Here is a 12,942-nt window from a genome sequence, read left to right as displayed (position 1 = left end):
CCGCGACGAGAACTGGCAGCAGCCAATCGTCAGGCGAGGAGTCCGAAGTCCCTCAACCAATGGCAGCACAGGGAGGGGGAGGCTGGACTCATATACCCAATCGTTGCCAAAAGATGAGAAGCTACCCGCAAACCGAATGCGACCAACGGGGACGAAGAATAGGTTGACCCTAGGCAGCCAATCCTGGCGTGGCAAAAAAGAAAATGTCTTCTGTTTTGATCGGAATCATTACTTGCCGGTGGTTTCCGTTTCTTTGGAAACCAGGTGACTCACTTTAAGGACCCCGAGCAAAGTGGCTGACGGTAAGCCAAGAACCTACAGGGCTGTCCAGCCCCATCTGCCACAGTGCTTCATCCCAGCGTGGTTAATGCTAGTCTGTCTTGAAAACTCAGAAGTAGAAGCCGCGGGGATTGGAAGGATCCCAGAAGTTCCTTCGCTCCTATCCATTCAAAACAAGATTCTGGCTCCAAATCATACAATCAGTGATAGGCAGCAGCGCCAGGGAGCCAAACCTACCTACCGGCTTTCCTTTTGTACCTGTTTACTGACCTCTAAGTAAATTAGTCCCGTTAGCAGGTTCCAAAAGCATTCTACAAAAAAAAAAAAAAAATCCTAGTAATTTCAGCGGCAATTTTCTGTCTCAGGAATCGTTTGCTTGATTTTTTACTACTTTCAGCCCAAAAACATTAACACAATCTTATATTGCTCCCTAAAATCAGCCCTTTTTTCCTAATCCATAGTTGCACAGCCTGGAAACTCTTCTCGTGTGTAGGTCTTGTTATATAGTTGATTTGGGTTATACTTCATGTCCCTCAAATACTTAAAAGAAAGATTTGCTAACATAATTCCAGTACCTTCCTTTTTATTTTCTATTACTCCTATTTGTATCTTATTTGTGTTTTGCTTGTTGTCTCAGCTCCTGAGCAACTTGAGGAGAGGGATTGTCTTTTCCAGGACTTACAGCACAGTGCCTAGCATATAGTAGGCGCCTAATAAATGGCTCCTGTTGTTTGACCTTCGTTCAGGGAGGTGATGCCATGACATGCAAGTGACTAGGATTGAAGGGAGGAAGAGCTGGGCAAAAAATCACCAACCTCCCTTTCTCTTCCAGAACCATTTGGTCCAGTGGCAAGAGATATACCTGATCTACTGGAGATGGTCCCTACCCAGTGGAAGGTTTTGATCTTTTTAAGTAAAGTCTTTACCCGGTCTGTTTGACTAAGGTAACACTCAATCAGCGATTAAGATTAGGTAAGAAATGAAGCAGAGAATGCCCTCTTTTACCAAGTCAAAAAAAAAAAAAAATCAATCTGGGAATGGAGGGCCCTCAGAGTTTCTGGCCACAACAAAAACAATTGCTATTTACATTCGCTTTTAACCAACCAGGGCCCAAACAATAACCAAATGGGGCTTGCCCTGGGACCTATAGTTGGTCAATCAAAGAGAATCAGAGTAATTTGGGTTTAAAGTAAAGTCCTAAAGAAAGAAACCTAAATTGGCATAAACTAAGAAGTGCAGTTCTTGGTTCAAAATTAATTTGAAATAATGCACAACAACAACAACAAAATTCAAGTCCATTTGATACCAAGAGTATGAAGGTTTATAAACAAATATTCAAAAGTTGCACACATTTTTCCTCAAATCAAAAATATTATATTGCATTGTGACAAATTTTACTTAAACATAAAATACATGAATAATAAAATTTTCTAATGTATTTACATCTTTTATTTACAGATCAACAAATATGTAACAGCAAGTTCTGACTAGTAGTCTTTGAAAAAAAATAGATTGGAATGTGTATTGTTCATTTTGTTAGAAAATATACTTCAACATTTTCTGGACTCCAAGAAAAGACCTATGCACTCAAACTAATACAAGGTTGAAGATTTTAAAAGAAAGCAGCAACTGTTGTTTCTTTATGGGAATATAAAACTGGTTTAATTAAAAATATGAAAATTCTTGCAATGCTAGTTTAAATGCTTTCATTTTGCCCTAGGATTATTAACCAAAAATTAAATGTAAGAAAAGTTATAAATATATTATGAAATGTGATACTGTACACTTAGTGGATCTTTAAAAAAAAAAATTCTTATTTGACCCTCCTAAAGATCAATATAATCCCATTTTACAAATGAAGGAAATGGGATATAACTATGTACCAGGAAGAAAGTGAAACTCCTTAAATGCTTTGTGATATGCTCTTATCACCCTATTTACTTTCATGTGTAAGCACAGAGTGCAAGAATTTATCATTCATGTACACCAAAGAAACCAAAGAAAAGTATATCTACTTCAGCATACAAAATGAAGATTGGGGCCCTGACTTCACATAAGAACATCTAACTTAAAAGAAATTTACCTACATAGGACTACAGTATGACTTACTATGATGACATTCCCCACCACCCAACTTTCCTGAGGATCACAATTATTATTATGTGCATGCACATAATAGCATGTGCACAAACACAGAAGAGTTTTGTTTTTTTGCCAAAGACCTCCTAGAATACAGAATTCTCAATGACAAGTCAAGAGATCACTAACTCAATAGGTTTTATTGCTCTAATTTTTGTATAATTAGGTATCTTTGAACTTTACCCCTCTAAACATTAGATAAATTAACATTATAAAAATAAACATTTTTTAAAAATTAACTTAGATCTTTCAGGATCTGCTTTGCAAAAAGGTGTTTCTGTAAACACTTTTAAACCAATATCATAAAATTCCAAATTATTCAAGTACCTTTGACATATGGCTTCACATAATAGCAATAATTGAAGCATATATGTAAAATTTTTAAAGATCTCAACTGCAATTCCATGGAATTGATTTTCTTAGTTTTCTTAACACTAATCCTTAAGAATGAGAATTCATCTTGCATTATTTATATTGCAAGTCCTTGAGGTTTCTATTTGGGTATCTAACCCCTGATTTTCCCTGAATTCTCCCTTCTGATACTTCTTTTTATTTGCCATCACTGTAGCACTCAGTCCCAAGCTGACAGCTGAAATGAACACTAAGTCTACTTATAGACTTCAAAGAAAATTGAAAGCATGGTACATGCTTTTCTCACTTCAGAGGATAAACATGATGCTGAAATCACTGGAAAGAAGCTCAATTAACAACTGCTATCAAACATACCACCAAACTAGATCCATATACTTTCATCCCCAAACAGGCAAGATATAAAGCATAATTTTCAACAAGGTCAAGTTTAAATTCAGTTGTATGTTGTCTTTTTTTTGTGACTCCAAGACATTAATGTTCCCATTCAATATTAACAGTTGTTATCAAATGCAGAATCATGGTATTTTTATGCTACACAAAGTTTCAATTTCATTCATTTCTTTTTTAAACTCCACTAACACTCATGTTTATTATTTCAATTATTGTACTTTCAATACACTGACATAGCTGTACATCAGGATCCATGCTTCCTATATCCCTGGCTCCATTTTTATAAGCTAGGTCTTTGCAGATACCAGACCATCCACTTCGTTTTTCCTTCAGTTGCTGAAGACCTAAAAGTAAAATAAGAAGACACCAAAATCAAGACAAAAGAAGCTGGTGTAGTGTTGAAAGAATCACAGAACCTCAAGAGTTGGAAAGAACTCAGTGACTATTTTAAGCCATGCCAAAAAAATAATGCTCCTTACTACACAACTAGTCTTTATTTAAAGATCTCAAGACTTTGTATATGTGTATAAAAATTTTAAGAAACCAAGATAATTACTTACGTGTAATAATTGGGTCTATGTCTCTTGTCTGTGTAGCTACATCAGAGGCACAAACTTGTCCTATTTGGATCAATAAAGACATAATGTCCTCATAGAGTGGAGGAAATGCTTGACAAAAAGACACCAAACTTGGCAGGGTTGGCATGAAAAAAGCATACCGTTTAGTCTGAGTTAAAACTGTTGAAAGAAAATAAAGCAGATTTGAAGAGATGCAAATGTGAATGCTAATATCCAAAGCATAGCTTTAAGTACCTCAAAATTCATGTGTTTAAAGTGTTTTGCATTGAACTGAAAAAAATATACCTTCCTATCTCCAAAATGGTGGGGAACCATGAGTATTGAATACTGCATATAATTTCAGACAAGAATATGTTGATTGTTTTTCCTGATACATTTTATTTTATTACTTTATATCTTATTACTTTATTTTGTTTTTATTACTTTTCCTTTTTTCACCTTTGTTTCAAGGAAATACTTGTTGGGCAGAGAAAGAGGGATATATTTAGAAATTAAGGTGATAGAAAAAAAAGTGTTTATCATTTAAATCTACTTTAATCACTTTAATCTACTTTAATCTTTAATCATTTAATCATTCTAATCTAAAAGTTAGTAATGGCAAATTAAAATGTTTCATGAAATCTATGGATACATTTAATATACTTTAACCTTTAATATTGCATGTGATATTTTATTGGAATTACTCTACAGAAAGAAGCATGAATTAGAAATGACTTTGATTATTATTCTTAAGTTCCTGAGATATTCATATATTCTAAGTGCTTCAGGTAATTATACATAGAAGGTAATTTAGGCCATTAACTGCATTTACAAAAATATGAAATTTTTTTTTCAAGTCACTGTAAATCCATCCTGTCTGTGATAGATAAGATAGACTTGTAGTGAATTGAAAAAATACTTGTCATATTTTAAATATAAGCAGTCATTATCAATAATAAAAATAAATTCACAAATTATAAGGTATACTGTGATTTATCAGCTCAATAACTTTAAACTAATCATAAATCATATTAGAATAACCCAAAACTTCAGAGAAGCAGGAAGCATAAGGTGGTAGAAAAAGCACTTCAGTCAAGAAAGACTCTAGTACAAATTCATAGCTCTGTTTAACACTATATATTTAACCTTGCATAAAATCATTTCACTTTTCTTAAGTCATATGTAAAACAGGATATTTTTTACACTCCTAACTTAAAGTTATTGTGAACAAAACATTTTGTAAAGATACTAAATGTGTTTTTATTATTTTAGGATTATATAGTTATCATTTAAAAATATGCAAAATGATGAATTTGTAACAATTCAACTCAAATCACCTTATTAAAATCACAAAATTTACAAAGTGAACCATGTCTCTTGGCAGTCCAATAGCATACCTGTCAGCATTGTTCCCATGACATTGATAGCTAATCTAGCCACACTCAGAGATTTTGGTAAAGCATACTGGATACATAAGTAAGAAAGTAACTGGATAGCAAATACCTGAAAAGCAAAAGTGAAATGTTAAAATGTTTCAAAGGCATTCAGTCAACCAATATGCATTGTGGAAGAAAAGCAAGATGAAGATCATCTCTTATAAGGATTTTATAACCTAGTAAAGAAGAGGGCTTCAAGATAAAGGTATTTTGTCTTACATGTGTTCAAGTGCAATCGATGTAAACAAGCAAAGGAACATAGGATCTACAGCAAAGAGAGCTTAATTCTGTAACATGAATGCTTTGGCAGAGTGGGAAAGTCCATAGAGCTTCCAATTCAAAATGTCCAAGCAGCTCATAATTCAACACTGGAATTGTTCAAAGATACTAGGGCTAGGTAGAGATGCCTGCAAGTTAGAAGCAAAGAGATGAGAACTGAACCACACAAGAGCATAAGACACTTCAAGAGAGCCCAGGACATAAGCTCAAGAGATACCAACTTCTATTGGAAGCAATATAAAAATCCAGCCAAGTGGACTGAGAGGAGTATTAAGACAGGGAAGAGGAAAATGGTTATCATGAAAATCAAAAAGAAAAGAGTGTGTCTAAAAGGAGAGAGTGGCCAATACTGTCAAATGCTACAGAGATACTTTTAAAAGACTGGAGAAGAGGTCATTAGATTTGTATTTGAGTAACATGGTGATTGGTAACGTGGGATTTTCATCTGAAAATGAAGTTGGAAACCAGACTACAAGGGGTTTTAAGAACAGAATGAAGACAGGAAGTTAAGGCACTAAATGTAGAAAGCCTTTTCAAAGCAATTAGCTGAGAAGGGGGAAAAAATATGGGATGAAAACTAATGGAGTTGGTAAAAACTCATTTTTTAAAAGACAAGGGAGAGCTGAGTATTTTTGTGAATAGCAGAGAATCAAATAGTAAAAAGGGAGAGAATATACATTAGAAAATACCTCCAATAATGGAGGCAATCTGTTAAAGAAGATATATAGATAGGGTATAGATCAAGAAGATGTGTGACATGCTTGGATTTGACGAAAAAGTCCACATTTCATCAGCAATAAGAGTACAGGAAAAGATGGTGGATGAGGTCAGGGATATATGAGATGAGGAGACAGAGAGAAAAGAGAATTAAGGCAAAAACTATGGCAAAAATGGCATAGTATGGCAGACATCCTCAGCTCAGAGTGGGAAAAGAAGTATTGTAGGAAGTACAAAAGCAGAGGTTTGAAAAAAATACTATGTATCTATATGTACTATATAGGGGGAAAAAATAGTCAAAGAGGAGTAGAAGGATTGCTTTGTTTCGATAAGATTAAATTGACTTTCCATTAGCTCACATCAGTGATTAGCTAAAAGATGGAGATAGTGAGAGTAATCCAAGTTGGGATTTGGCAAAGCATGAATAGCAACAGGATAAACAACAATAGATAAAAGTGCAGAAGATAGTAATAAGACTTGAACTGGTTCTCCAAAGGATGAAAAATGGGAAGAAAAAGTATAGCCCAAGAGAGATGACAGCTCAGGAAAATACAAAAAGTTAGAGGGATCACAAAGTCATAGTAATTAGTAAAACACAGGGAGAAATGCTAGATGATTACTATGAGATAAAGTGATTTTGAGGTTCCTGAACATAAATTATTAACACTTACCTCAGATTATTAAGTTTATAATTATATTGTTAATTAGGAAAGAAAAGATCAAGGCATATTTGGCAAATGACAAATAGTGTCTACTGGCTGATGGTCAAGGAAAAGCGTAATAGAAAATAATAGTAGAAAGGTACAGAAGTCTTGGTAAGGCTAAGGAATATGGACTTAATAAAGTAAATACTGGAGAAAGTTTGGGACTTGGTAAATAATGAGCTAAAAGTCATATTTTAAGAAAATGAATCTCAATTATATAAAGTAAATAAAAATTTGGAAGCTAAGAGATCAATAAGAGACTATAACTTAGTTGAAATAATAAATGGGAATGAGAAATGTTTTTGAGGTGAATACTTAAACTTGTTATCAAGACTCAAAACTGAACAAAAATTACTAGAAAACCTCAATACATTCATTACCTGTTTTTCAAGTTCTGGCTGAGCTATTAGTTCAGGAATAAAATCCAGGCAGATGTGCATAGAAGGAATACCTGCCACTGTCAGTGGCAAAAGTTCACATGGATAACCCTATTCCAATATGAAGGAAAAAAACATTGATTAGATACAAATTATTAACTAATAGTATTTTTTAGCTACTAAGTCATTAAATCTGAATAGACTATTATTGTCATTTCATAAACATGGAAATCAAGCTCAGTCTTAACAAAGCAGATCCTCAAAATCAACACATATCCCAGCTGCAGATACAATGGCCAATGAATTTTTTTTTTTTACATGGAGAAGGGCGGAAAGCGGGGTACTTCAAGGCAACTGTCCTCACTGCAGTCTTACTTTTCATTTTTTAATTAAATTCCTTAGTGAAAAGTGCTATTACTAAAACATCTGAATTTTTTCCAGTTCCATCACTGAACATAATAGCAAACAAAATTCTAGGAACATTACCTACTTCAATTATCTTTTGCCACCCCCCCAAAGAAATAAAATGAAAACAAAGCATAATTCTTTGAAAACAAACCTGAAAATGAACAAGTTTAGCAATGTTGGGATCAGCAATGTACATTTGGTGTAATAAACAGCAGATAAGGCACTGAACCTCTCGAAGATTACAAAGCAAATTGTCTTCTCCTTCTTCTATTCCCTTATTATTAGTAGCACTCTGAATAATACCCTTAGTTTTCTCCTCTTCAGTAGGAAGGCAAATTTCTAAGAGAATCTGGACAGCAGCACTGTCCTACAAAGAAATGAAACACAATGAATGTAAGAAATCTAGTTTTTAAACTAAATTTGATATTATATGGTTCTATATACATAATCTAATTTTCTGTAATTTACAAACTGTCAAAAAGGCAAGCCAAGGAGAGAAGTTGGCAATTAATTATAGATGTGGAGCTTTTGGGCAGCAATTGAATCTATCTTAAGTGCAACTGTGAAGTAGGCAGTTTGTTTCTGGCTACCATACCCATACCTATTAGAACTTCAGCACCTTCCTATCCCATCTACTTTCCTATCCTGTTCCTCTAAAGAACCATCTTATATTCTATTCTTACTCTCTCCTGATTGCAGACTAATCCCTCATAAGATATTAATGTCAAAGCAAGATGTTCATTCATAATGGAGAGGACTACTTAAAACCTTAAACTGAGAGGCAAAAAATGGAATAGCCCATTATCTTATCTTGATAGTAGGCTTGTAACAAATAAATTAATTTCTTGGGAGTTAACCTGCTAGTAGTCACTACTACCACTAACAACCCTGTCTCAACAGATGAAAAATTTACTAAAATATCTCTATCATGAGTTGTTGTTAACCAACATGTTAAAAGCCAACTTTCATTCTATGTTTAACTATTCAGTGTAAAAGGCTGAAACTCTTAAAAGGTATATTTGAATCAGACAACCCAGCACTTAAGGCTAATTACCTATTTTATATGGGACAATGACTCTATTAGCATATGTTTGGAAAAATGGCTCTTCTCACTGTTGGCTGCTTGCTAAATGTTTGGTGTTAAAATAATCCTAGGCAAGGATTAGAGGGTGGGGTGACAGAGGCCAGACTCTCTCTTGGCCACAGAATGAGGAGGAGAAAGGTGGAGATTCTAGAGCCAGAATCAAGAACAGATCTTTGGCAAAACTCCTGGCAGTTTGCCTGCTTCTCCCCCAAAGACCAAGGACTTTTACTTATCCTGACTCTAGCTGATCCCAAGGTATCCAGGGAGCTAGCTTGGACTTAACAATTCAGAAACTACAAATATTGTTATCTGGGATCATCTTGCCATATAATTTGCACTATTAGACTCATTCTAATTATTTTTCTTCTTTCTAGTAGGAAAATTTCAAATAATAATTGTATCTTAGGTTTTCTTAGTCTTCTTTTGTCTAATGAAGTGCAGTGAAATCTGAAAAATGCTTTTAAAAGAATAAAATACAATACATAACAATCACAAAGAAAGCCAATTATACTGAAATATAGTTATCAAAAGAAAATAAAATTCACCTTAGGTTCAAAGTCCTTGCTCTAGTAAATATTTGCACTTTGAAATTCTAAAAGCATTTTATATTTTGTCATCTCATAACACTTTACAACACTCTTTCAAGAATATAAAAGTCATGGCTTACTGGAGGGTCAGGTAAAAATTTGTTTCACCCTATTTTAGTTTTATACATCACACGACAAAACTTAAGTATAATGTTGCCAATATTAAAAAAAAAAAAAACTACATACCAAGAGACAGAAATTCAAGTCTGTGGTCCAAACATACTTCTTCAATATTTGAAAGGACATGATCTACATGGATATTTACTCTACTAATGCATGTTACAGGGTCTCTGTATCTTAGCAGACCATTTTCATGAACAATGTGGCAAAAATAGTCATTAGCTGACGGCCAACCTTCGAGTAATAATAATTCTCATTATTTGGCAAGGCTGCTCCTTGGACAATAAGCACAGAGATTAGAGTCAGACTCCTATTCAAAAAGTCTTGTCAATTTGGTAGGACCTGCCAGGGCATACATAGGTTCCACCCATGGACAGTGATCACTTGCCACAACACAATAAATTATAAGGGTATAACTTTATTGGAAGGGTTAAACATTCCAAATTATGATGGATGATAAAATTTTTTATTACCAAGATCCCTTTTGATTTTATCATTACAGAACTTTTCAATATGACTAGTGCTGGACACCAACATACACTTTAGCAATAGGGCTTGTAATAGTAAAAGGAATATTCCATATATCAATCTGTATGTAGAAAGGGGAGATAATTTGACCCATATTAGAACCAAATTCATACAACAGAAAGATGCTTTATATGCATATTACCTGAGCAGCCAGCAATGCATTTTTTAATTCTTCTCTGGTAACCTCCGGGGCATCAGCCTGAACCACTAAGCCTAGTGTATTATTCGGGGCAGGTCTAATATCTTGCTCTGCTGTTTCCTTCAGGTGCGAACTAAGATAGGCTTTGGAAGCAAGAAGATACCCATTCAACATGTGCAGAGTAATATCCATCAGAGGGGGACATCTAACACACCAAAAAATGGAAAAACATAAAAATATGTGCAATTAGCTAGAGTATATTACATATTGAATAATTAAATAAAGCTAACAGTATAGAATAACAATTTTTTCCCTACAAAGATTTTCTAACTCTAGAAAAAATGAAAATATAATGTATTTTTTCCTCATTCTCCTTTGTATTTCAAGATGATGTTAACAAATAAAGACTATAATCTAAATGTAAATATAGAATATAGCCCAAGACTGATACATAACAAGTTTTCAGTAATTATTTTCTACAGTTATTATCTGCAAATCTGTGTCTTAGACTCATTGACTTAAAAAAAAAAATACCCCCAAAATTATGATAACTGATAAAATGGGGAGGAAAAGTAATGGAAAGGGTCTAAATTCAACATCTTTAACTCTTTTCTTTTTTCTCTGTCTTTTCTTGTTTTTTTTCCCCCATCTACTGCCCACTAACAGCAGCTACTTCCCAAGGTCCAAATTCAATTCTCTGCTTTTTCCTCCTATTAAAAAACTCTTGGACATGTAATAGTTTATGCTCAAACTGAAGTCTCTTCATACCTAGCCAATTCAGAAATCCAGGATCCTTCTTTAATTGCCTGCTACATTCTCATACCAATCTTCCAACAATACTTAAAACTTTTAACCCAATCTCATCATCTTCCCCTCAAAAGTATCCACCCCATTCTCGACTTCTCTAATTGAAAGAATGGAATCATTATTATCCTTATAAATTAGGTTTTAAGTCAGGTTCATAATTTTACTTCCCTTCCTCCCTTGTTCCACCACAACTAGTTACTGAGCCCTTCCTTTTTAACATTTTCTTTCTTTTTTCCTTTCCTTTCTATTTGCATTATTACTGCTCTAAAACAGCCAGGTCATTATCACTTTATACATGAAATAAAGAAGTACCTTAGTAGCTAGTCTCACTACTTCTCAGAGTATCAATACCTTCTAATCCATTCTATATAACTCTAATTAAAATATCTTCATCCAATCATTCCCGCTTTAAAAACAACAACAAAACACTTTTGATGCCACTGTTATTTCCTACAAAATACCAAGTTCAAAACTTTTTTATTTTACTACTCAAAAGACTTCTACAATAAAGGTTGAATTTATAACCCTTATTCCCCAAAGTGAGTCCTCTATCAATCTGGTCTTGCTATTTATTCATTATTGCTATTAATAAGCCTCCTTTATTCCTATTTCTTTTTACTTTTTAATCACTGTTTCCTCTACCTGAAATGAAATGTGAGTCCCTTTCTAACTGCTATCCACACTTCAAGGTCCAATTTAACTTCTCTTCCAAGAAACTTTCTCTGACCAGAGCAGCACTCAGTGAGTCTACCTTCTCTGAATGCCTGTTTATTTCACTTGTCACTACATTCAACTTTTTACTTTAATCATATATTGACTTGTATTTTTATTTAATTTTTCCTGTATTGTTTTGTATCCTCAGTGAGACCTCAAAGGCAGACTCTGTTATGCTTCTTTATGTCCTCCAAAGTGCTCTGCACACAGAAGGAATATAATAAAGAAGTATGTGTGAATGAGTACATGCAATACATTTCATAGTTAAAGTTAACAATTCTATATGAACTTTACAGATAAATGTGGAAATAATGAAACCAATTTCCTGAAAATAGTAGGAAGAATTGCTTTACAAGTTTACTGATTCATTTAAAATATCTTGAGTCACACTACACTAGAAATGGACCTAATTGTACAACGTGTCAATTTTAACATTGCAACTATCACCTCTCCTTTTGCCAGAACTATTCCTCCTTTTCCTCAAGTTTTGATTTAAAGAAAGAAACTTAAGTTAAATGTACAACAATTTATAATCACTTTTTAAGCTTTGCCCTATGGTTTTTGTTTTTGTTTTGTTATTTTGTTTTTTTTTTTACTTAGGCAACTGGGTTTAAGTGACTTCCCCAGAGTTACACAGCTAGGAAGTATTAAGTGTTTGAGGCCGGTTTTGAACTCGGGTCCTCCTGACTTCAGGGATGGTGCTCTAATCACTGTGCCATCTAGCTGCTTCTATAGTTTGTTCTTATTTCCTTACTTTTTATTCTTATTTACCTCACTGAATAATATGCTTGTACTTGTCAAAAGAATTTTTTTTTGGCTTGTGACTTAAGTGATCTACTAAACATTACATTTCCCTATAATTGGGTTTGGTAAATCATATACTAAATATTTACCAATGGATTACAAAGTTCAGGAATAATAACAGTAGAAGAAATACTGATCAGGCTACAAGTTAGCTCTATCAATACTATGTAATAATAAAGAATTTAACTAAATGCTGTATTCTCTTGAAACTCTCCAAAGCACAGTAGTATGGAAGAACATGAACATTAAATTACATTTACCTGTGAACCCTCTGATCACACCTTAGGACAATGAGAGGATCAATCATCAGGTCATTCTGTGTGTACTTCTGCTGTCTCACTAACTTCATTGATGGCTGCAGTGCATTAACTGTCATGACCCATAACCTGATAAGAAAATAAATCAAATATTCAAAAAATTGTTTTCAACCTATCTAAAACCCTATCCATTCAATATATTAAACAGTCCTACCTATGTCAGAAAGGATGTGAAAGATTAAAA

General features: G+C 33.8%; 1 protein-coding gene and 1 long non-coding RNA gene across 6 annotated transcripts in view; one reads left to right on the top strand and one right to left on the bottom strand.

Moving 5' to 3' along the window:
• The first annotated feature begins 20 nt into the window (after nucleotides 1-20).
• On the top strand, nucleotides 21-2,020 carry LOC105750360. Its single transcript, XR_004233892.1, has 3 exons — nucleotides 21-302; nucleotides 1,112-1,251; nucleotides 1,738-2,020. It is a non-coding gene; the product is annotated as an uncharacterized LOC105750360 (long non-coding RNA).
• The window catches only part of INTS2 (integrator complex subunit 2), a 49,285-nt gene continuing 37,925 nt past the window's right edge, over nucleotides 1,583-12,942 (bottom strand). For 4 of the 5 annotated variants that reach the window (XM_031966526.1, XM_023502125.2, XM_003767914.4 and 1 more), the window contains 7 exons: nucleotides 12,702-12,827; nucleotides 10,120-10,321; nucleotides 7,810-8,025; nucleotides 7,254-7,361; nucleotides 5,135-5,240; nucleotides 3,741-3,917; nucleotides 2,976-3,524 (listed from right to left, as the gene is read on the bottom strand). In XM_031966526.1, the coding sequence (XP_031822386.1) occupies nucleotides 3,355-3,524; nucleotides 3,741-3,917; nucleotides 5,135-5,240; nucleotides 7,254-7,361; nucleotides 7,810-8,025; nucleotides 10,120-10,321; nucleotides 12,702-12,827 (1,105 nt within the window). In that variant the 3' untranslated portion in view covers nucleotides 2,976-3,354. Of the gene's footprint in view, nucleotides 3,525-3,740; nucleotides 3,918-5,134; nucleotides 5,241-7,253; nucleotides 7,362-7,809; nucleotides 8,026-10,119; nucleotides 10,322-12,701; nucleotides 12,828-12,942 lie in introns of all 5 variants that reach the window. The other variant, XM_023502123.2, reaches the window with a different exon arrangement.

This window comes from Sarcophilus harrisii, chromosome 4 (genome assembly GCF_902635505.1).
Source record: "Sarcophilus harrisii chromosome 4, mSarHar1.11, whole genome shotgun sequence".
NCBI classification, from domain to species: domain Eukaryota; kingdom Metazoa; phylum Chordata; class Mammalia; order Dasyuromorphia; family Dasyuridae; genus Sarcophilus; species Sarcophilus harrisii.
Note: the sequence above shows the minus strand (reverse complement) of the source record. Positions and strands in the feature narration are given on the sequence as shown.